Genomic DNA, 23,885 nt, shown 5'->3' on the forward strand with positions numbered 1-23,885 from the left:
TACCTTCTGCTACTAGTAACCAGGTCTTCTTCCTTTCAAAGTGATTTTTTTCTTCTTGGCAGAGTTCTTTGTAGAAAGATTTTCTGTCATCTTCAGTGCTCCTGTTTTGCATTTTGGATGTCAGTATTTCACAGTAGTTAACACCAAACCTTTACAGTACTGAGGTAAGTTGGGGTCTAATACATAAAATGTACAGTTTCAGATTAGTCACAGTTTTGATTTGTAGCTCTGACAATAGACAAGAGAACATATGCTCATATGCTTCTGTTAGCTTAGCTCTGGGCAGAAAATAGTGTAACGAAGACAGTACACTGGTGATTCACCCTTCCTCTGAGCTAATCTCCCATCGCCTCTGTAGGCTGTGGTGGGCAACAGTAAGCTCTCCTGAGCGCCGTATATAACAGGAGCCTGGGCACGTGTAAGCACTGCAGAGCTGGTGGCACTACTTGCATGAGAATCTGTGTTCGCCCCAGAGCCCCAGCCAAATTCCTCTTCTTATTCCCTAATGCCCTTGCCAGTTCCACCTGGCTGCGTTATAGGTTGTTTCCTCACCAGTCATGGGGAGTTGCCAGAGGTAGCTATTTGCTGGCACAGGTTCACACTCCTGGCAGCAAAACGGAGTGAAGGGGAGCCCTCTGGAAGGAAACAAAAGTTGTGAAAGTTCATTTTGCAGAGCTGCTGCTATTTATAAAACTTGGCTGGCCATAAAGGAAGGAGAAGGGCTGTGGGTAGGGCCTGTGAAGTCAGCCTCTCTTGGAGAGCGGCTTCATTCAGCACTGCCATACATGCCCTCTTATCTGTCTACACAACAGATGCTTTCCATAAGATAAGGGGTGAGCATGAAGGTAGGGTATCAAGGTAATTTCCTGGACATTACACTGTCTACTTATTTCCTGATTCCCCACCACAACCACTAATGGAAACAGTTGCTGTAGGCACAGGTCTCTGGGCTGAACAGAGTTTAAGCTGGCCCCTTGCTGTGACAGAGGGAGCATCTGTCCCTGGGAAGCAAAACAGAGGGGTTTTTTCCCCTCCCTACATCTGTGGAACCACTTATCAGGACTTCCACCTCACAGGCTGCTAACTTCCTCAAAGTCACATATTGCCACAGGTTTCCTCTCATGTTCTTATCAAATATCCATGAATTTTCCTTCCTTCAGTTGTAGCTGTCAGAGGAGCCAGGAGGGTATCTTGCCTTTTCATCACCTTCACTGAGGCAACATCGAGGCTGTTGGTGTGGTAGTATAGCCTGCAGCACTTAATAACCAAGGAACTCGTAAGTAGATCAACTCTGAACAATCTCTGGAAAACATCTCATACCAGCTGCAGCAAAGTCCTACTAACTGGTTATGCAAACCCATGGATAGTATTAAGGAACCTGATAATTTACTGCATCCTCCCAGGCATCCCATCTGGGTGGCATATTGGCCCACCAGTGTTCCTCCTTATTTAAGCAACCCCTGCCCAAGCCTCTAAACTGTTGCGTAGAGCAAGGAGTTTTGCAGTAGAAACTTGGGAGGAACATCAGTGTCCTTCAGGGTGCAGAAGGGAAGGTGAATAAACGAGCAGAGAAGAGGGGTATCAGCAGGTCCTGTGTAGATTTGGTTTGATTTCCCCTTTTCCCAGTTCATACCCTCCCTCTTCCCTTCTCCTGCCCGTTGGAAAAAGAAAAGAGAAAGGATCTCATCAAGGGACTGAGCATAAAAAAAACAGTGCAGACAAAACCTCTGGAGATCTCATGCGAAGTATCACAAGAACACAGCTGCTCCTGGGCCTGCTGGACTGTAGTCTGGGAAGAACATTTACACAGATGAAACTTGCAGATAAATTCTGGGAAAGCAAAATGGAGATGCATGGCTAAAGGGGTTGCTCTGCACTCAAGAGCCTCCTCTTCACCTCACAGGCTCCTGGGTTCACCAGCAAGCAAGAATAGCCACATCTTTGCCTTCCTGACAGTTTTAGAAACCAGTCATATTCTGTTCTTAATTTAAACAAAGACTTCCTCACCCTGTCCAGGTCACTTCTACCAACTGCAACGGTTAACACATATTTGGAAAAATTCTGCAGTCAGCATGTGTTTGTCTTCTCCTCACACTTTCAAAAATGATTGTGCTGGAGGAAGGAAGCCTCCCCCTCGTTTGCCCCTTCCAGCTGGAAAATCACTTCTAATCTTACTGCCTTTTTTCCTGCTGTGTATCCTGCCAATTAAAACTGGGTCTAGTTATGAACTTCAAATAATGTGGCTAAGCCTTTGGTCAGGTTTTTTCTATTTCAATTTTCATTCTGCTCATGAACTTGGGTTTGGCTTGTATTTTGCATCCCATATTTAGCTCATGCCTCTCTCATTTCAGCCTCAGCTCCTGTTTGCTGTCCTACTGCTCTGCCTGGCATCTGCCATTTTGTTGCTGCTGTTTCACATGTGGTGGGTGAATGGGTTCACTTGCCATGGCACTGGAGACATTTTAGCCCTTCTGGGTATGTGGAGGGGCCTCTGTTCATTCCTCTGTGTACTGCATGTTGAGGACATATGCATATATCACCTGGCTAATTGTTTTGTCTTCCAGGATGTGTATTCTCACACTGCCACTTGATTGCTCCACAGAAAAATATCATCAACTTGTAGTGGACGTGACCACCTCCAACGGAGTGTCCTTCTCTGTCTCCCCAACTCCCTACAGCAGCCTACAGGCTGGGTAAGTTGGGTGGGATTGGGTGGCCTCTGCGCATACCTCCACATCTGGCTAAGGACCACTCACTGGAGAAGGTGTGTAACTATTTAACTGGGGACTCTGGAGGATCTTGCTGTATACATAGACCTCTTTCTTGAGGGCTTGATACTAGGTTCTTCCCTTTACGGCCAATCCTTATTTCACTTTTCTGTTTCCTGTTAAGGCAGTCCTTGGACAAAACCACAAGGTTCTGCCTTGGGTATTCTTAAGTTCAGCAGTGCCACGGGATAAACTTGCCTGTGGTCTTTTAGGGCCTTGCTCCTCTAGAACTAAAGAGCCCCTTGATGTGCAGGATGTCAAATATTCCTTCAATTTCTTTCTGCAGAAGACAAAACCTTTTAGGGAGTCTCCAAGGCTCTTCCATACTCCCTTAACACCCGCAGTAGAAGTGGTGATGTGTCTACACATCTTTCCAATTAGACTGCAAACTCTACAGGGGCGTTTGATACTGCAAGGCAGAGCTAGCTACTATGGGGAGAGCACAGTTCACAGGAGCTCTGTTGGCTTTGGTGGCACTGCTGCTGCCTCTCTCCGTGACTGGAGTTTTGTCCATGTTTCTCTCAAGATCTGTGTCACTGTGGAAACATACAGATGCTACATAGCTGGCGAAACAGCCCCTGACTCTCATTTCTCTTTGGTGACTGCCTTCTTCCAGCTCCTGGCGTAAGTATGTACTGCTTGCAGGTACTCTGAGCATCAAGGTCCGTAAGGACAACCATTTTCTGCAGAAAGTGGGTTATTGTATAGCACCTGGAGGCTCCCTGAGATCTTTATTATGTGCACAGTCACAAACTTTCCTCTTCCCCCCAACACTTTGCAGTGCTGCTGGAGGGAAAGAGGCCGAGAACTGAGGAGACTGTACCTTGGAGTCTGCTGTGCCCTTTTCATACTAACGTATACATGGGACTGATGCAATGACAGTATGTCAGTGAAGCCATTGCGAGGGGTAAAATTGTTTCCAAAGTGACAGTCCATGGCCCTACATCTCCAGTGATTGGAAAATGCCCTTTCTTTTACATTAAGGTCATGAGTAACAAGGCTGCCTGTCCTTGGCTGAGCTTTCCCAGGGCAGAGGCTGTTTGTGTAGGTGGTGGCCTCTCCTCCTGCATGGCTTGTGGGATGAATGCTCATTTCACTCCTAGTGAAGAGACATATGCAGCTGTGGGATGAACTGTCATGAGCAATATGAAGTAGGGGAGGGAGTCACCTCTATTTGAATTTGCCACGTGCTGTGAGTTATTTAGGATATGGAGGACTGCATGCGCCCCAGAACCGGAATCTCATTAGCTCTGTGTTTTATACAGTACCAGGTACACCATACATGCACCCACACACACCTCCATCTAACCTTTTTTTCTGGTCTAGTTAATCACCTACAGAATTTCCCTCATTTGTCCCCTTTGTCTTTATCTCAATCATTGTTCTAGCAGCAGCTGTAGCCTCATTTATTGCTTAGACATGAGTGGTGGTGGGCAGAGGTGCTTGCTACTTCTGGCACAGATGTACGAGCCATCTGAAGAAGGTGACTGCCTCCAGGATGCAGCCCCTTCCTCCACAGTAGCTGCACGTAGTGTTCCCAGTTTTGGGAAGAAGCTGCTTTCCACCACCCACCTGAGGAATATGAATTTCTCGTGCCATCCCAGGTAATATAAGTTTCACACAACTGATGTAGGTCCACCTTATTTCAGAGACTTATATGCCACTTTGAGATGATCTCTTCCCCACCCCCAATGTGGGCTGGATGTGTCCCTGAACTAAAGAATATTACTTCAGATTCTCAGAGACAATGAGAGATATTTGCCTTTTCTCCTGATATTTCTCTATCAACTCTTTCAAATTTTGGCTAGAGAAAAAAGTTGTGAGATACTGCAGCTGGAACATGGGATACCATAGCCAACTGTCTGCAGACACCACATCCACTGGGACAAAAGCACGCAGAATTTGGCTGAACTTAAGTCTGTGTTTCAGTTTCCATGTTTCAGCTGAGGGGCAAATGAAGTATCTCTGGGTACACTCACTTCACACTGACCACCATGGGATGAGAACAACCCATGTACATCCCTGCAACTGGGAGCAGGTTCCTGTGGGCCACTGATGGGGCAGTCACACTGGAAATGTGCTTGTGGCACTTACTGAACTGGCAGTTTCAGAAAAGGAAACTTGAGCCAAGGAGCCTGAGCTCTTAGAAGCAATCAGACTGCTGGAGAAGGTCTAAACAGGCCCTATGGGCTGCTGAAATAGGCTCCAAAGCTGTTGGTCCTGCCCTGTTTGTCAGCACCATGTTCTCCTACAAAAGAAAAAACAGGACACAGGAAGCACCAACACAAGGTGGGAGAATCAAGACCTCCATCCAATGTACTAATAATACTTAGCACTGTACACCACTGTACTGTTACTTACAAACATTAACTAATACATCCTCACAACACCCCTGCGAGGTAGGGAAGTATTATTATCCCCAGTGTACAGATGGGGAAACCGAGGCACAGAGAGGCTAAGTGACTTGCCCAAGATCACACAGCAAGGCATTGGCAGAGCCAAGATAAGAATGGAGAGACGGCCCTTGTCCCCCACCCCATGCTGCCCCACACTAGACAATGTTGTCTGAACACGGGGAATCCAAGAGGTCCCTTTGAAAAGCAATGCCTGGACTTGTTGCCTATTAATAATTTTTATTTGCCTTTAATGAATTATTTCACAGTTTTTCCCTCACACTGTACACCACGCTTTCATAGTCCGTTCAGCATTCTGTGGCAGCCCACAGCCTTCTCCTCCGGCACCGGGACAGCTCTGCAGGGGGGTTCATAGGGTGCTCTGTGCTTTCATTAAGAGGATGTTTAGAAACAGTTTTCACTGGCATTGGACTGGGAGCATGTGAGCTCTCACTGGAGACCAATAACACACACTGGAAAAGCAGGCAGAGGGAGCTGATGGTAAGAAGGCATTTGCTATCCCCTGTGAAACGACCAGTGGCTCTCTTGGTTTCTTAGCTGTTACAAGCTCTAGTGATCTCTCAAAGCAGAAACTGTTTGTCTCCAATTTGCTTGGTCAGGAAGTTGTTCCAGGGGTTGCTTCCCTAACAGATAATAGACAGTCAGCTCAGGACCAGAGAGGTCCTCCAGCATTGCCTACTCCAGGTGTGTGACACTGTCTTGGAACAAGGCTGGCTGTAGCCATTGTGCTCTCCTGTCACAGGGAAGGGGTATTACCATGGTTGGCAAGCAGCCATATCCAGCGTCTAAGTCTCTTTGTTTTCAAAACTTGGGATTCAATGAAGAGCAAGGGAGAGTGGATGGATGAGATGAGGATGAGGCAGAGCAAACAGGAAAATCCACCAAATGAGCTTCTAGGAAGGAAATGTTCCCCCTTGGGCACTTCAGCTGAAGCAGCTTCATCTTCACAAGGCTTCTTTCTCTCTCTGGGAACATCTGCTGAGCTTCATCTCTGTCAGCTGGATATATCGTATGACATTGGTATCTGCAGGGAAAGAGCACACACATACATGTACGGTGGTTACAACTCCCTGTGGAAAACAAACACACTGCATTGCACCTTCATCCTTTGTGCATCACCTGGGGAGCAAAATGGCTCCAGCACTGCCTGCAGGAACAGCATCAGTTAGTTGGAAGGGGTTCCAAACCAAGCCCTGCAGCTTTGGTTTTGGTGAACCTCATCTGATTTGTCCTCACCATTCGTGTTGCTCACAATCTTGCCTCAGCTAGTTTTAACCTTCTCTCTGATTACTCTTGGTCAGCACCATTCTTGGTGAATTTGCACAGTTGAAACCATCCAGGTCATCCTTGCTTGCTCTTGTGGAATACCACCTTCACTGGCCTCCCTTCCCTCAGTGCCTCCATGCAAGCCCCTAAAGGCATTTTGCGTACAGTTATGCTCTGCCTTTTCACCCTCCTATTCCTTTTACAGCCTATTTCACTCATCTCACATTTTCCCACAATGAGTAGAATTGAGAATAGCATCCTTCACATTCTCTTTGTACACTTGCTTACCTTAAATTTCAGATTTGGAAGTCCTTCCACTATGACATTCTATCTGCATTTTTGTCCTATGCTGTATGCTGCATACTGCCTTGTCTATCCTGGCTAATGAAGTTCCTAGGGGCAGAGAATCACTGATTCAGCCACGTAGAGAGCTGTGAGATCCCAGCACTATGCAGGTGGTAAGCTGAGTCCTCTTTTTCCTTCCAGTATTTCAGTGAATCAACACAGCACAGGGAACATGGGAATTTTGTTTTACCTCCTGGCCTCAGTAATGAGGGAACCTGTTCACCCTGAAGCACGGGTTGATCTAAATGAGTATGTGGCTCCAGACAGACCCCATGATTCTGCAGTCATGATCAATCCCTCCTCAAATCATGTTATCATGAGGGTGACTTCACACACCCATGGCACTCACGCAGTGTCAAAAGCCACATGGTATCAGAAGCAAGCAAGAAAAAAATAGCCACTTTCACTTATGTATTGATTGAAAAATGGTTCTTTGCTCACAGCCTTACTCAGACAGCCAACGAGGACCAGCTTAGTCCATTTAAGTTATTAGATCCTCAGAAACCAATCTGAACTGCACTGCACTCCACAGAGGGCAATCTTGTCTCCTCCTCATTGCAACAGCTATGTGCCCCACACCAGCTAGGGAAATGAGAAGTGCTTGAGCTTTCAAAGAGAACTAAGAAGTGTGAGTTTTGCAACCACCAAAGCAGTTATGGGTGCAAAGTTTCCTTTAAACCTGAGAAGGGGACATCTCTGGTGTGCCCTCAGCCTGAGCTGAAACAGTGGAGGATGGATGGGTTTCCCTTCACCCAGAGCTCTCCACAAACATGCCATGGGGTAGCAGTGGGCTGTGGCAATGCAGTTGTGACTTCTCAAGCTGTCTTCGGTGAGGTGGGTTCTCCCTGCTGAGTCTTTTGCAGGTTCAAATGCATCACCCTAGTCAGTCCAAAGGGTGGGATTCAGTGATTAAGTTACTTGCCCCATTTGGGGCATTCTTAATGAGCCAAGAAGTTCTACTGCTGCTTGTGTTAGACAAGGTGTAAGAGCACCCTGGGCTGTTCATGCATTAGCATTTCACACCAGTCCAGCAAATTTTAAAACAGCTTTTTTAAACAGAATTGGTTTTAGTTGTGCAGCCTGCCATAGTGAAGAAATTCATTCAAGGGGGTAGCCCTATATTTTAGGCCTAAAATTAAATCAGCACATGGCAGGCAGGTGACTATTGAACACCCAGCAGTGTGAAGGCAGGGCAGAGTCCTGCTGCGCTGCGGGCACCTCCCTGCAATCTCTGCTCTGTGCCCTTCCAGGCTTTGATGGGCCACACTCGGGGTACACATCCCTGCTGCTGAGCTTCACGCTTTGAAGGTCTGTCTGATGCAGGTGGTAACTACCTGCCTGGGCCTGCAGGGACCTGACGCCTGGCTGAGGGGTGGAGGGGGCTCAGTGCACAATTAGGCAACAAAAAGTTGCCAGCTCCAGTCAGCTCCCAGATAAGGTAGCTGGCTGCTGATGGCACAGCCTCACTCACCTGGGAGATTTCCACATGCCTGGGAAGCCAGGGGCAAAATCAGGTGTGGCTTATTAGAGGGCGGGAGATACTCCCATTGCAAGCTAGTTATAAATCTCCTAGACAGGTTTTGGCATGTTTTGCTTCCTTTTTGAGGGCCACTACTTCACCAAAGAGAAATAATGAGAGCAGTACTCTGATTACAGAAGTCGAGCTCTGTCTTTGCCAAGTCTTTTCCATCAAATAGTATTGCACCATACTAGTTCTGCCTGCAGAAGTATTTCAAAGCTCCACGTAAATGTTAATGAAGAGAAGACTCATCTCTCTGTGAGGAAGAAGTGACCCCCTTGTGCTGATGTGGAAACAAAAGGTAAGGACGCCTCAGATAAGGGATCAGACCCATACAAAAAGATACTGGCAAAGCTGCAAAGGGAATGTGTCTCCTGGCTCTTGGGACCATGCCTGTGGCCTTGCGCAGAGTAGCCTCCTGCTGTTTTAAAGGTAATTTCTGCTTCTCCCTGTAGCCGCAGAGCCCAGTTGCTTATGTGCTGTGCAGACACCATGGCCTGGGTTTTGTTCCCAGGACTTTTGAGGCCAGGTGATGGCCTGGTCTCAATCCCAGTCAGTACCCACCTTGACAATGTGGCCCCACCAGTAGGAAACGGCTGAACGAGGCTGGAAGGTCAGGTGTGTGTTTGGCTACCCAGGCTGCACCAGCCTCTGGACACAGCGTTCATGGAGGGCTGCATGTATGCTCTGCACAACTTAACAGTGGCTTCACCCTTCCTTGCTAACGAGGGTTATACAATTATCCTGTGTTATTTCCATCTGCGTTTGTGATTTTTGTTTGGAGGTAGCATAAGAAATCAGGCCAAACCCAGCCTTCACCGTTGACAGACAGTAAATAGCCATAAGGGATTTGCTGTGTTGACAGCCCTTTAGAACAGTAAAACCCTTTGCTAGCTAATTCCTCTTTACCATTTAAAATCTCCCCCACCAAAGAGAATAACTGCCAGTGATTTGTGCCAAAACCATTTCTTATTAGAAAAACAAGAACACACAGAACATGACTGTAATAATAACCAAGTACTTCTACCAGTGAAACCTCAGCTTAAGGAAAAGAACTGCATTTTTCAGGAGACACTGACTTATTCCAGGTCACAATAATTCTTCATAGTGTTACCTGATTCCTACTGTTGTGTTTTCACAGCCACATCCTTTCTTACTGTATGCATTAGCTTCTTTCCCCCTGAATACCCTTGAAGTTTTCCATAATCATAAATAAAACAGTGGAACACTGGCCTTGAATGGCCTCATAATAACAGGGAAGAGCCTCTGATGCAGAGCTGAAGGCCAGAACTGTTTTTTGTATACATTAAGGGCCTTTGGGGACACTTTCTGGTATGTTTTTGCAGCAAGCTGTGGTATTTGAAGCTGTTGCTGCTGAATAAATTAGTATTTATTTCAAGAAGCAATGAGGGATACCAAATAAATAGTATCACAGGGAGGGGGGTGTGGTGGAGCACAGAAATACATATTTAAAAAATGGATGTAAAGTGGTTTAGCTAAAAGGACTTTTTCACATCTGAGCTTAGTCAGAACCTCAAGGTTAGGATAACTTCTTATTTTCCACTGACAATTTTTCTCTTGCATAGGCTTCTCCATTTCCTGGTTCTGGCAAGGGCTGAAAGCAGAAGGGCACACTGTAACTAAAATAGGCTAAACTGAGCTTTTAAGCACATTTGCTCAGGGAGTGTGGGGTGCACAGCTGTGCTGTCAGACTGCCCAGAGCCCATGGTCGAGTGCGGCAGATGGGACCAGGCACCCTTACAGGAGGTGGAAGAGGAATTTGATCCCAACACACCCTGGGTGCTCCTTCAGGGCAAAGCCACTGCAGAAGCCCTGCAGGGCCAATGCCAGCTCTGACAGCCTCCCTTGTCTCCCTTAGTTCCCTGAACATCAGCTCCACCGTGCTCTGTCAGGACCCATGCTCATTCCTGTTTCACACCCAGTTCTCACACTTCCATCTTAGGCTCAGGTGGAAGAGCTGCTCTGTGGGGTTTTGCTTTCTTGTGATCCTTTGATTTTGAATTGAATATTACAAAATTCCTTTCTTTTAACAGAAATGTTTTCAACCATGGTTTGGTTTCATCTCCCTACTACTATCTGAAAAATAAAGCCACAATCTGTGCATCATGGAGATGCATTTTACCCACGTTCTGAGGTTAGGTAGGTTAGCATAAAGGTGGTTGCTCTGGCGAGGCCAAGTTGTTTGAAGTTATAAAAATGAAATGTTGGGTTTTGGCACATGGTTGCTAGATACTTGAACAGGTAAGTAGCGATTTCACAGCAAAAGTTGAAGCATCCTGATGAATGCTTTGTGAGTAAATGTCTCTTTGATCAAAGTAGAATATTTTTTTTTACCGTTATTGAGATGATGGAGGACATGGCTACTGAGGATTACAAATAGTCTCCTGGTTTTGCTAAGGGGAAAAAGCTTTTTTTCAGAGAGTCAGAAAATGTAATGGTTAGGATACATTCTTCCCCACCCTGCCTTCTTCTTCAAAAATAACCAGGGAGGGAAAGAGAGGCAGGATCCTCTCCATACAGATGGCATTCCAGCAATAGTCTCATCTTCCAGGTTGTGCTGCAGCCTCAGCAGTGGTTAATCTTTGGGCACTGCAACCTTGCTGCACTGCGTGAGAGTGCTCAGTGCTCAAAGGGGAGTACAGCTAAGGGCACAATGAGTCATGCTCATCCCCGTGGAAATCAACACAATCGAGTCAGGGACACACTAAGTCTCGTGAAAAGAAATGCAGGAGCACTCAATGCAAAGCCGTGTCCCCGCTCCCCTGATACCTGTCGGCTGGCGAGATCTTGCCTCTTTCAGGTAGTAGAGGGCCTTGTTGAAGTCACCCAGGTGGTAAAACGCCACTCCCGATCGATAGAGCGCCTTGAAGTTCTCGCCTTCTTTCTGAAGCACTTTGAGGCAGTACTCCTTGACTCGCTCATAATTCACCAGCTCGGCCTGGAGCAGGCAGGCTGCAGGGGATGGGCATGACAGGGAGACAGACAAGACAGGAGAACATTAGTGCTGTATTTCTCGCTGCTCCTGCAATCTGCACAGGGGGAGAGAGCAGTTTAGGTGAGGGAAATGACTCAGACCCATGATTCAGAAAGGGTGCAGTCATATGGATTGTATGCCAAACCCAATTGTTCGCAATTTAAATACCAACATTTCTATTTTTGGCATTGCAAAGTGGAAGGATTGTGTTTGCTCAGGGGGTGGGGGGCCAGGGAAAGAGACCAAGGACATAAACATCCCTACATCTCTCTGCAGAGCAGGAATGCCATAGGGTCTCATGGCAGCGCCTGGCTTCGTTTGTAGTAAAATGGCTTCTCGGACTGAGGGCTGGAACCCAGGAAAGTACAAAAATGCAGTCAGTTATCTGAAAAAAAGGGGCTAAATTGGATCAAATTTTGTATTTGGCTTAATCTGAGGCTGTTAGACTTACAAATAATACATAATTGCCTTTTATCTAGGAGATCCTTTATAGTGTTTTGCTAGAGGAAATAAGAAAGGGCTCTGCTCTGTTGGAATGCGCTGCTGGCAAACCAGAGGGACCTGGAGTTGTAGTACAGGGAACAAGTGTGCTATGCTGTGTTACTTGTATTGCAACACAAGTTCCTCCTGAGAGGTCAGTTCTGCTGCCTTCCTAAAGGAAAAGGTAAACACAATGACGAAACAGCATGCTGAGAACTCTGTGTGCTGAAGGACAATCGTTGCATAAACATGAAGGAGCTGAAGAAAATCCTCGTAGTGTTTCCCACAACTAGGACTGAAATAAAGAGGAAAAGGGGAGATCCTTGAGGCACGCTTTACAGCCCTGGCCATGGCTTACTGTAGTGCTTGTACTGGTGGGCTAAACTTCAGGAGGTGTATTGGGCATTAAGAAGGGTTGGAGAACACTGACAAGAATAGGACATGGTGCAGTCACAGTCTTGGGGAAATGCTGTCCACAAGCCCACCTGGCACTGCAATCCCAGGCAACTTTTGGAATGACACTATCTGGGGAAGGGGGAAGGAAGGAAGGATGCTGCTGCAAGGATCAGTTCAGAGGCTGGCAGTGTCAAGTGCCAGGGCATGGAGAGAAATTTCCCATGGCAGGTGGTGTTACTCAGTGTGTCTCTGGCAAGGAGGAGACTCGCTGCTCCTGGAAATCCAAGTCATCACAGTTCAGGTGTCACCAGTAAAGAGGCAGACTTAATTTTTTGCATGGTAACTGTAGCCTGCAGCTGAGATGATACGATGCTGGGTCAGGAATATGACAGAATTCTTGATCCTCTTCCCCTGCACCCCTAAAGTAAGCCCTGCACCCCCTCTGTATCTCACTTTACATTTCATGAGAAGGAGGCTGGCTAGATGACATGCAGATATTCTTTCCAGCTGAAATTAGTCCAAATCTATGACCAGTTAACATGGACAGAATACATTCCTAACCCAAGTACACGTTTAAAGCTTAAATAGCTAACTGGGAACAATCACAGACTTTCACCAGTAGAGAACCGACGGTACAGATGTGTTGAGCAAGGACTGCAGAACTAGCCCCACTGCCAGTACATTTGGTTGAGTGATGTAATAATTACTAACGAGAGCTTTGCCCCATTTGCTTTAACGATAGACTTTTTTAACAGCTCCTGCCATTAAAATGCATAGGTATTTCAAAGGCATCCAGTCACTCACTATTTGATTGCCAGTTAAAAACCACCTAAGTTTCTAAAAGCTTAACAACATTTCCTCACCCAGAATTTGCCCCTTCCTATTTGTCAAACATTGATTTTTCTCACTTTGTTTCTAATGGAGATTAAAATGACTGTGCCTTGTTTTCCTTTATTTTTCAAAGCTATTAAAAAGATGGCTGTGTAAATTTGCTGCTGGCTTCACAACCCTGATACGGGATTGCTTTGTTTATCTGCTGACCAGTAGCATGTACAGCAGTGGCAGTAGCTTTCTGTATGCTGCCAATCTGATTCAGCCTTTCACATTCTGTGAAATTGCCTTTTGGAGCAACCAGGGGGGACGGATTTCAGTCTCTGTTCATTTACTACTTGGTATTTCCAGTTAGAGGCATAGAAATGACTCTATGAAAAATGACAGGTGATCTATTCATGTATATTAACTCAGTAATTCCATATTGGACTTGCTTCATGGATTGGTTTAAAAGAAAAGAAGTTGTCTCTCTCATCCTGCTAATTCATAAACCCAAATGGGCTTCCAGATACCCAGCTGGGTTCTTTCTGTGACTCACGCTCATAGCAAAGACCCTGCAGGGCATCCCCACTAACTGTGCAGGCGGCAGAGAGAAGTCAGGACCACATGGCTAGCAGGAGAGACGCGTGTTTATCTGAACAAAGCGAGCAGATGGATGTGCAGGAAACAGTTCTGCTGGAAGAGTTGGCCATTTGGAGAGCCAGCGTTGGAAGCGGCTGTTGGAAATGAACCTGGAGGGAATATCTCCCTTATAAATATTTAGAGGTGCGTGCTTTCAGTTCTTGGTGGACTGAAATGATCTTAATGGACTGTGATTCAATGCAAATATTGAGGCTGTTAGTAATTCAGTTTTCAGAAATGGAAGAGACATGGAATCCGTGTACTTCCTACCTAATTCAGTCAGGGGAGAATTGTTTTGAAAACGTGTTGTTTTCCTAAACAGACAAGCTTCTCTGGCTGGGAATGTTTGTTTACCACATCAAACACCTCATCACCCTCCTTTTCTGTTCATAATAGGCCTCCAGTGAATCCTTCCAAGGAACAGAGCACCCTCAAAGAGACCGAACTGAAAAGTTTATCCAGCTCCTCCTGCTTTCTTGAAACTGAATGGGCTTGATCCCGCACTATCTCTAGTAACTCTCTGGCAATGAGAAGGATGCCCTTTACTTGCAGATGCAAACCTATAGTCATCCATTCCTTCCAGGTCTTGTTGTCGTCGTAATACGGCATCCAGTGGCTACATCTCTCCAGCTCAGAATGTAGGGTGTCCTGCTTCCCTGCCGTGTGTGATGGCTATCCATCATACTTGGTTATCATTCTCAATCTGGCAGCTGATTTACTGTGTCAGTTTAAGCAATAAGTAACTCCTAATTTTTAAAACCATGTATGTCACATGGTGATGAAGAGTCCTCTGTCTGAGGGGAGTCTGCTGTAAAATATGCCGTATTGAAACTACTGGGTGAAATGTGCTTTAGGGAAGGGGGAAAAGGTTAATGCTATTAGTTCCAGTGGAGGGGCCCTGTCCATTATGCTTCCCAACTGACTCTTGATGTTTAAACAAGGATGTTTTGGTGTTCTTCCTCATAAAAGGAGTGTTAAGCCTAGATTTCTAAGTTTTAATTTGTGGATTCAATCTATGCCAGCCAGTTCCCTCAAGTGCAGTATAGATCTGGTACCACTAGATAACTGTACTGTTAGAGCTGTTTTGTGTGGCCCTGCTCAGCGCAAGGTTAGGCAAAACAAAGATTAAAGCACCTGTAGAGCCAAAATACACCTACACATTTCACCTTTACCAGTAGCTGTGGCTAGTGATGGTGGGAAGTTGTAACTAAAATCCTGGCAGTTGAGGGTTTTGGATTCTACTTTATTGCACACTGAATTAATTTTGAATTCCAGAGTATTTTTTAGTAAGATAACTAGGGTTTACAGGTGGCAGTCAGAAAGGATCCACGACAGCCCTTTTCTCCCAAATGTTAATTACTTGCATTGTTTACAAAATGTCACTATGTTTCTATGCTGACTTTTTTGTTTAGCTGCAATTACTAGCCACTGGTGCAATCACTAGTCACACCTTTGCTACCCTGAAAAGCTTGTGTTTCCTTGTTGCATTGGTACTCTGTGGCTCTGATCAAGTCGCTCCATCTTCCCTTTAATAGCCTGCATAAAAGAATGTCTGCAGTCTCTTACTAAAACCCACTATTTTTCAGCTTTTCTCACTTTTATAGCTGTCCTCTGAGCCCTCAAAATGAAGTTCAACTGAAAGTGCTGCCAGCATCTTACCAGAAAAACCTCTTCTGTGTGAATACCTCTGAAGCTTATGCAGATAGCTCAGTTTGCCCAAACTTTTGGCTTCTAATCTTGGCTAAACTAAGAACTAAATCTGGAAGTAGGATGTACGGGTTTTAACGTGGAGATTTTGAACAACAGTATCACGAGCCTTGCCTATCTGGCAATTTTCACCAAAGGGTAAATCTGCATGCCAGAACAATCCTCCAGACACAGTTTATACCAGTGGCTAAATTCCCACTGTAGGCAAGGCTCAAGACCTATCTGTGTTACAGAACACTTAAGAGTGAGCCAAATTACTGTGCAAACAATGTTAGCATATCCCTACCCCGTGGCATGTTCCTTGGGCTCAGCATACTGTGTTAGTCATAAGAGGAATTCCCTTTGCTGTTGTTCTGGGAGATGAAAATGCCCTTGCCCTACAGGAATATCTTGGGCTGCAAGTTCCTATTTCATAAACTCCTGTCTTGTCTGCAGTTCACTATCATCCTAGGTAAGATGGTAGCACTACCTATTTTTAAGATTGACTTGTGCTTTCCACTGTTGGAGAGTCAGCTGCTTATAACTTCGTTGGTCTTTTAAGATTTTGGACTATAATATTCCATGTGCAATGTCTGCCTTTGATGTCTGCTTTTGGAAAATGTCAGCCAAGACTGTTGAGGTATTTTTGAAAAACAGGCTAGGGAACCATCTCTTATATTTCCCTTGTTAAAGATTTCTGGTGAGTGTCTCTTTGAATTTGTCTCATGCCCTCACTGTTTGGCTTTGCAAACTGAAATCTGGCAGATATCATCTGTGTCAAGCAGGTGCCTTCTGTTATGCCTGGGGTAATCTATAGCTGCCCAACTGATAACCTTCTGAAAATAAAACCAGTATAGTACTGCATATAGTGCTCTGTAGAGATGCTTTAGAATGTGGTACCCAAATCTATTGAATATTCAGTCCACCCAGGGCACAATCCCATCTAGGAAAAAGCAGGATTTTTAAACTTAGCAAAAAAATTCTCTTACTGGCAAGAGCAGAAAGTGGAAACTGAGCTGAGAGGGGTTGTCTCAGTTATGACAGAAAGACAGGGAGACAGATGCTTGCAAGAGGAGGAGACCGGGGCAGAGAACTGCATGGGGCAGAGGCACAGAACTGCTGGGGTGGTGAAAAGGGTGTATGAGCAGGGAGTTGAGGTCTATTGAGGAGGCAAAGTCTGAGGGCAGAAGTGGAGTGAAGGGGTTAGGACAAGGTGCTAAGGACACAGAGACACTGTGCAGCCAGCCTGGGGACCCAGAGGAGCATTTATAGCAGTGAAATCCACGCAGAGGAAACTAGTCTCCCTAGGTGTGTATCAGCTCCTGTAGCAGATCACTTAACCACAATCACATTCCTCTCTGAATCATCTTCTCTGCTGGGTATACTCACGAAGGGATACCAACCTGCAGTGTTGAAAGCTAGGCCTTGCAAATATTCCCTGGAGACTGAAGCAGGTGCCCTATGCAAGAGCTAATAGCAAGTCATGTGGCTGAGCCACTCTCATATACACATGCAAAAGGATCTGAATCCAAACGATCTTTGTTTTCCACCCCTTAGATGGAAAAAATGGCCTGTATTGATCTGTTTGGTTGCACAGCAGAGAGGAGTAGATAAAACCCATTACTGCTTAAACCTGAAGTGGACATTCCCTCTTTACTGTACTTATTCTTGACTACCACTGGAGTTTAACAGGTTATGCGGATTACTACTCCTTAATAAGTGCTAGGTACTCCAACCACACAAACTGAACGTATATTTCACAAACTGACAGTGTCGTTCCCAGAAATAACCACTATTAAATTCTGCAAAATACTTTGCTTTATGATATTATCTTGTCCTAAGCACAGCAGCCAGCAGCTTGTTTAAAATCTGTTTAAATTTCAGGAAGATGGTGCATATTCTTGCTCTGGTTCTACTTTGGAGAGCATATGATTGATGATTTGATATAACTGCTTCAGGATTTTATTCAGACATTTGATTAAGACCTTCACTACTGGGCTGAGACACTAATTAGGATCTGCAGTTTCCAAACAATCTCTTCCATGAAATATTTCTCTTCTTTCTCTGTAGTCCAAGCTTGCTAACAAAGAGGGTTTTCTGGCTTTTCACCAATAAAAAGCTAATTATAGACAGCTTGATAATGTCTGGCAATAATCTGATCAGCTGACTCCTAGTTCTCAGACAAGCTTAATGGGATGAAAAGGGAATATCAGAATGACAGTACAACTTTCCAGCCAGTGGCTCTTATTTATTCCTCTCCAGGTACCAAAAAGGCCTAAACATGCCCGTATGTTTCTGCTTGCGGGGAAATGTGTGGAAAATTAAAATCCAAACTGTATGACAGGTTGTCTCTCTCCATAGGGAGGGATTAATGCTAAATGAGGTGTGGATCCACAAATGTTTGGAGAGCCCAGAGAGCCACCTCTTCCAAGCCACTCTCCCTTTCTTCTCAGCCTGCCTCTCAATTTGTAGACATATACCAAATGTTCCTCCCTATCCTGCCTTTTTGGCCATGCTTTCCTTCCAATACATAGCATGGTCTCCTTCTGTTCTCTGCTGCTCCTGAGTCCTTCATACCTCTTCTAGGAGAAAGACCCTGACTTCACTGTTTCAAATAGTTTTTCCAGGAGGGAGGGAGAAAGAAGTAGTGACTTAAGTATGTTGATGCTTCCACCATCATGCATATTAAGAGGTATCTAGTTCTCAAAGGAGCTGCAGAGCCTGCATGTCATGCTTTTTGTGGCTGGCAGCCCACCCTAGGACTGTCCCTATTGCCATCCCTTGGAGTGCACAGGGCTGGTAACAAGGAGATAAGTAACAGCTAATGTGAGCTGTCAGAACAAATCAGTTTAACTTCAGTCTGCAACAGGGTTATCAATCTTGAAGATAAGAGAGAAACAGTAGATGTTATGTATCTTGGCTTTTACGCTCGTTAAATGACAAATTTTAGTGACGTTTTCTTAAGCAAATTGAAGGAGCACAGTATAAATGAATAGACTTAACTCTGTTAACAAAGTGAAAGACAATACGAAGTAGGGTTCTGCACTGATCTGTTCTAGGCCCCATGGTATTTGGTATTGTCAATAAAGCCCTAAATGACAGACTGCAGACTGCCTCATCAATTTGCAGATCACACCAAGATGTGAGGAGCTGGCTTATATTGGAAGACGGGGGTAGAATTCCAAAGGCTGCCCAGAAACTGGTAGTGTCCTGATAAAAACAGGGTGCAATTTGACAGGGGCAAGTTAAAAGTCCTACAATTACGCAGCAGAAATACCCACTGTGTGAGTATAGCAGGGGAACAGTTAGCTGGAGAGCTTCTGCTGTAGAGGATCTGGGAAGTGGAGTGGATCACCAGCTAAAGTCAACGGGCTATACTGTTAATGAAGACACGCACGCCAGCATGTATAAGAAGAAGCAGTTTGCAAGACATGTGACAGTACTGTGTCTCATTCTGGATGCCAATCTTGAAAGAAAATGTGGATATAATCCACAGGAGGACCCGGACAATAACAAGTGGTCCAGAGAAGACAGAATATAAGCCCTCAAGACAACAGTGAGGGAAGACAGGTTCACAGTGAGGGAAGACAGGATAACAGTGTTCGTACATGCAAAAAGAAAAAAAAAAAAAAAAAACAACAAACCAACCCAACCAACCAACCAAAACCCCCAACAAACCATGTAATGCAAAGAAGAGTATAAGCAGGATACAATCTGGTCATCTTTTACTCGGGAAGTAAGAAGAGGGCTTACATCTCAGATAGAAAGAACTTTCTAGCAGTGAAGAAAGCAAAGCATTGAAAGAGACTGCTTGGTGAAGCTGTGAAGGATTGTAGCTTTGCAAGTGTGTAAGAACAACTTAAGCAAATGTTGCCTGGGATATGTCTTATCTGTACCCTTGTACCACACATAGGTATGGATAGAAGGCTCTCGAATTGCTGTTCAGCTCTGCAGTCCTGTATTGACTGTCCTGTAACACTCAGAGCATGAACAGTCTTCAGTTCTCCATGATGGTTGCCATTCAGTGCTAATTCCTATCGGAAGGTCCTGCTGGAGGATGTCAGAGCAACATCCTAGCCAGACGTGAATATGTAAGCACTGAAGTAAAGCAGGCATGAATGATTTCTGCCTTTGCTGTGTGTTTATGTTCCCGTATTTCAGACTTTTCTAATTTTCAAGAACGTTCTTCAGAAGCGTTCATTATTTCTAAACGATTCTTAAGCTACTTTGACAGGTTTGTGGTGATTTATGATGCTTTTCTGTCACAAACCCAGTTATACGATACTGGAGTTTTCCTTCAAAGGGCCAAAACTTTGAGAAGCAAGGAATCTCAGCAACCTTTTCATTTGATCCTCATAACTTCTGTACTGAAAGAGTATTTTGGCCCACTAGCTCCTGTAGTTACTGGTCCTTCAAATCAAAACCAGAGGCTTACTGAAAATTCTTAGATATGGTAATATTAAAGTGGTAGTTAAAACCTAGATGTCAAGCAAACAAGAATTGTTTTTTGAAGCCAAGATCTGTCCCCAGCTGTGTATCAGCAAATCTTTCTTCTACCAAAATAAAGAGCTTAAGGTGGAGATGATCTTCATATTGCATCTTCTGATCTCCACACCTTTGATTTTCCCAGTCAGGAGAGGTAGGAGCAAAGTCCTAGCAAAGCACTGGTAGATCAAGAGTTTCAGTCAGCTTTTAACTACTAGATCCCTTTGATTCTATACTATCCATAAATACTAGCTCCTCCTGCAGCCATGTTAGAGGAGATGGAAGTCCCTTCTGTTTGTTTTTGCCAAGGCTGTCCTCGTTGATCTGCCAGGTTAAATCCCCTGGAGGTTTCCTCCTCTGTGACTTTATATTCATCTAGTAATCTGTGACCTGTCTTTATCTTTTAAAATTAGTACTCATCGAGTCCAGTCAATATGACTTTAGATACGTTTGGCCTTCAGATCTACTGTTTTAGTTGCTATTTATTCCACTGCCTTTTCCTTCTGTTTGCTTTTGTTCACCTTGTTGCTTTACTCTTTCACTGTGGCACCTGCTCTACATCGTGCCTCTTTCTCCTCTGGCCTCTTGTTGCTATTGACACCTACTGGAGGAATCCGGACCCTTGAGTTGTTTTCACAAGGGAAAAGTACATAGAATTGTATCAGAGATCAGCAACATCAGATGGTGACAACCATATAATAATTGCTTGGAGTTCAACAGCAGTCCAACTCTAACAAGTGTTAGGAAATATTTTATGATTCTTACCAGAGTATATTACACAGTGAAATTAAGGTCTTAATGGAATGATGGGGGTTTTTTTAAACTCATTTAAGACAAGGACGGGATTTCTGTAAATAGTGAGACATTTTGGAGGAAGCGATGGATTTCAAGCTGCCTTCTCTACTGAAGTGTAAAGCATACTTTGCTCACAGTGGTTCAGCCAACTGACAGCAGTACTGTGAAATGCAGCTGAAACAGCTTGAAGGCTCTCAAATGAAGTCACTGATAGTTGTGCATGCCACAATGGCCTCAAGCCTGCCTTACTGCGATGTTCAATTTGGGATGAAAGCTAGCACTTTATCCTGTACCACAAACAAGGCAGGATGATGTGGCTGCGTAACATCTGTGTGCTGTGCCCTGTGGTGGCTCACAGTTCACCTCCTAGGACATGTGAAAGAGCTGTCAATTGTGGACTCTGCTAAGGGGTGGAGAGGAGGCTGTCTCTGGGGCCACCTCCTTGTGTATTCATACCATGTATAATTGATAGGGACTGAAATGGTTTTGGTTTTTCCTTGAACTCTCTCTAGCTGAAAAGACTCATCTGGCAAGATGGAGAGGTCAAATGGGGAGGAACATTTCCTTCATTAAAATAATAACCCATTCATGTGTTTTATCCGGGTCCAGTGTAGCCCAAAGCCTTTCCATTTTAATAATGTTTTGAAACAGAGAGAAACCTTTATGGCCTCTGTGGGAGGGATAGAGAGGACAACAACTGACAGAATCAAAGAGGCAGAAGATGCCCAAGTCAACTGTTTTCTAACTAATTGAAGAGAGAGTGGTATAAAACAAAGCTTCCAAACTTACCTTCCTTAAAATGCACCAAAGAAAGAAAAGTGTTTTTTCAGCAACAGAGCTAACTAACCCAGGCTATGTCTGGCTGTGTCGCCTGGCTGACAGATGACATAAAGTGAGTTTAAGCATCACCTTTTTGCATAGTTGGGCTGCTAGTGTCCTCACCTCTTCCCTGCCTTCCATTTATACCATATAAACTTAGTACCACTGAGGCGTCTGAGATCTAGTTGGCCAAACCGCTCTGAAAGTTATTGAGAGGGGACTGACAGGCAGACCACTGAAAACATACGTGTTTATGAATCATTTCCTTTGGAAATCAGGTTGAAAATGAATAAATGAAAGACCAGAGCAATGATTCAGTATATTTGCTTGAAAAAGTCTGGGTTTGTGTGGAATGGCTGGAAAACAACAGGCATGTTATGAGCGATCCAGACTGAGCAGCCCCACTGTAACAACAGGCTGTAGCTGTTGTGAAGAACACCTGCAAGGCCAAGAGGCTGAGAAACCGCGTGCGTTGCAAAAAGATAAGAAAGTTAGACTGTGGAAAACAAGATGTTTGCCTAACAGAAGAACGGCGCATGGACACTACAACGGGACCAATCACAGAGGGAAAAAGGGCACGTGGACAAGTAGTTTTAGCTTATTAGCAATCAAGGAGCTGCGTGTGTGCTTTATGGTAGTTTATAAATTGCTGTGTATCTTTTAATAAAGCAGTGTTAACTTGATCACATTGATCGCATAAGTTGTGTCCAGAACTTCCGCATCGACAGGTTTGAACTGTGCAGGAGCATAAGCCAGTCCTCTAATAAGACGTCTTCCCTTTAATGTAAGCTGTGGCAAAGTGCTTCAGGTAAAGATCTCGGATCTTCCCAAACCCTTCATAAACCATGTCTGTGCAATGCACTGCTGGCAGTGGAAGAACGAGGTAGAAGTACGTGTCTAGTTTGGAGTATGTAGAGGGTAACTTTCATCCCAATAAAAGAGCTTGTTTTCAGGCACCAGGAACACCAGAATCACTGTACTGAATCAAGCCAATAATACAATTCTCTGTCTTGACTATGCTAGGGAAGGTGAAGATATAGTATAAGAATTATGTGGTGGCTAAAGAAGCTGAAACAGGTTCTGCTGACAAGCTTATTGGTCTGTATTTACACTATAGTAGAATACCTCAGGAATTTCAGAATTGAGCTTGTTTAGTGTTTTGTTAATAACCCTGTGTAAAAGTAGGAGTGCCATACTGACTCTGAAATTGGAAGATACTGTCAAAAGGGATGAGGACCGCAACGTGATATAAAAAGAACTACATGACCTGGTACACAGCAGTAAATTTATTTGGGGCGGAAGTTGGTAATACTAAATTTAAGACCATGCTCTTTGGGACTAATAAGAATTTTTGCTACAGTTTGTGAGCTCATGAGCTGGAAACAACCAAAGAGGAAAAGGATGTGAATGTGCTAGATGATCACAGGATGACTGAGTCATTTATGTGACATGGCCGTGGACACGGAAATAAATCTCAGAGAAGTTTACGCATAAATCCAAACGAGTTAGCAGTTATTCTCACGCATAAAAATGTAATCTTTGTTTTACAGTTCTCATTCTATGTAATACAGCAGTGAATGTTCTGATTAGTTATGTGTCTAAGCCTTCTTTTATAACCTTATTAGGTTCTTTAACTCTATGATATCTTCTCACACTGTACTCTAAATTAATCAGCCCTGGGTTTTACAAATTATTTGTATTAATCTATTAATTTAATTTACCCAGACACATCCCCCTGAGCAAAGCTCCTGAGCTGCCTCAGTTTGAGCTCCATCACAGTAGTTAGAGAATGTATAAAAGAAAATGAATACTTCTTTTTGTACTTCCAATATAGGTGAGGCTCTTATGCTGCTCTGGTTTCCCTGCAATATAAACACGCTACTGTGTGTTAAGCAATTAATCACTGCAAAGCATTTAAGAGGATAGTAATCTAGGATTTGAATTACGCTAGTATTAAAAAAAATACAATGACTAAAGGAGTTGAGGCTTAACTTTGCACCACACTGTTTGATGAGAGAATCATTGCTACAGGCACAGGGCAGAGATTTTGATGTGATTCTTTCTGAACCACTAGACAAGAAAAAAGGTGCCTTTGCAGAACAATGGCTAGGATTGACTTATGATGGCTTTCCAGAGCATCATAACAAGACTCCTTCCCTCACTGTTCTGCTTCTGCAACTGGGTGGGATGATGAAACTCCCTGGGCAGGTCCTGTTTGGGAGAGACTATGGCCATTCCATGGATTTATTCTATGAAAGTATGGACAAAACATAATCTTTCTGCCCTCTCCTTCTCCAGGAGCAGGAGTGGGGCTAAGGAATGTGAATTCTCACAGCTTCTTCTGTGCAGTCGGTTGAAAGATCATTCTTTGTATCATAAAGATGTTTTTCATATCAGGGTGCATTTGTGGATTGAATGGTGACTGTAGGGACAGCACAGCACACCGGAGGTAGACAGTTGTTAGT

At 44.4% G+C, this 23,885-nt stretch overlaps 1 protein-coding gene across 2 annotated transcripts in view; it reads right to left on the minus strand.

Annotated features, from left to right (window-relative positions):
• Positions 1–5,078: 5,078 nt before the first annotated feature.
• TTC9 (tetratricopeptide repeat domain 9) overlaps positions 5,079–23,885 on the minus strand; it is a 33,479-nt gene continuing 14,672 nt past the window's right edge. For both annotated transcript variants that reach the window (XM_074909665.1, XM_074909664.1), the window contains 2 exons: positions 11,103–11,285; positions 5,079–6,206 (listed from right to left, as the gene is read on the minus strand). In XM_074909665.1, the coding sequence (XP_074765766.1) occupies positions 6,127–6,206; positions 11,103–11,285 (263 nt within the window). In that variant the 3' untranslated portion in view covers positions 5,079–6,126. The remainder of the gene's footprint in view (positions 6,207–11,102; positions 11,286–23,885) is intronic.

Source organism: Athene noctua, chromosome 6 (assembly GCF_965140245.1).
Source record: "Athene noctua chromosome 6, bAthNoc1.hap1.1, whole genome shotgun sequence".
In the NCBI taxonomy this organism is placed as follows: Eukaryota; Metazoa; Chordata; class Aves; order Strigiformes; family Strigidae; genus Athene; species Athene noctua.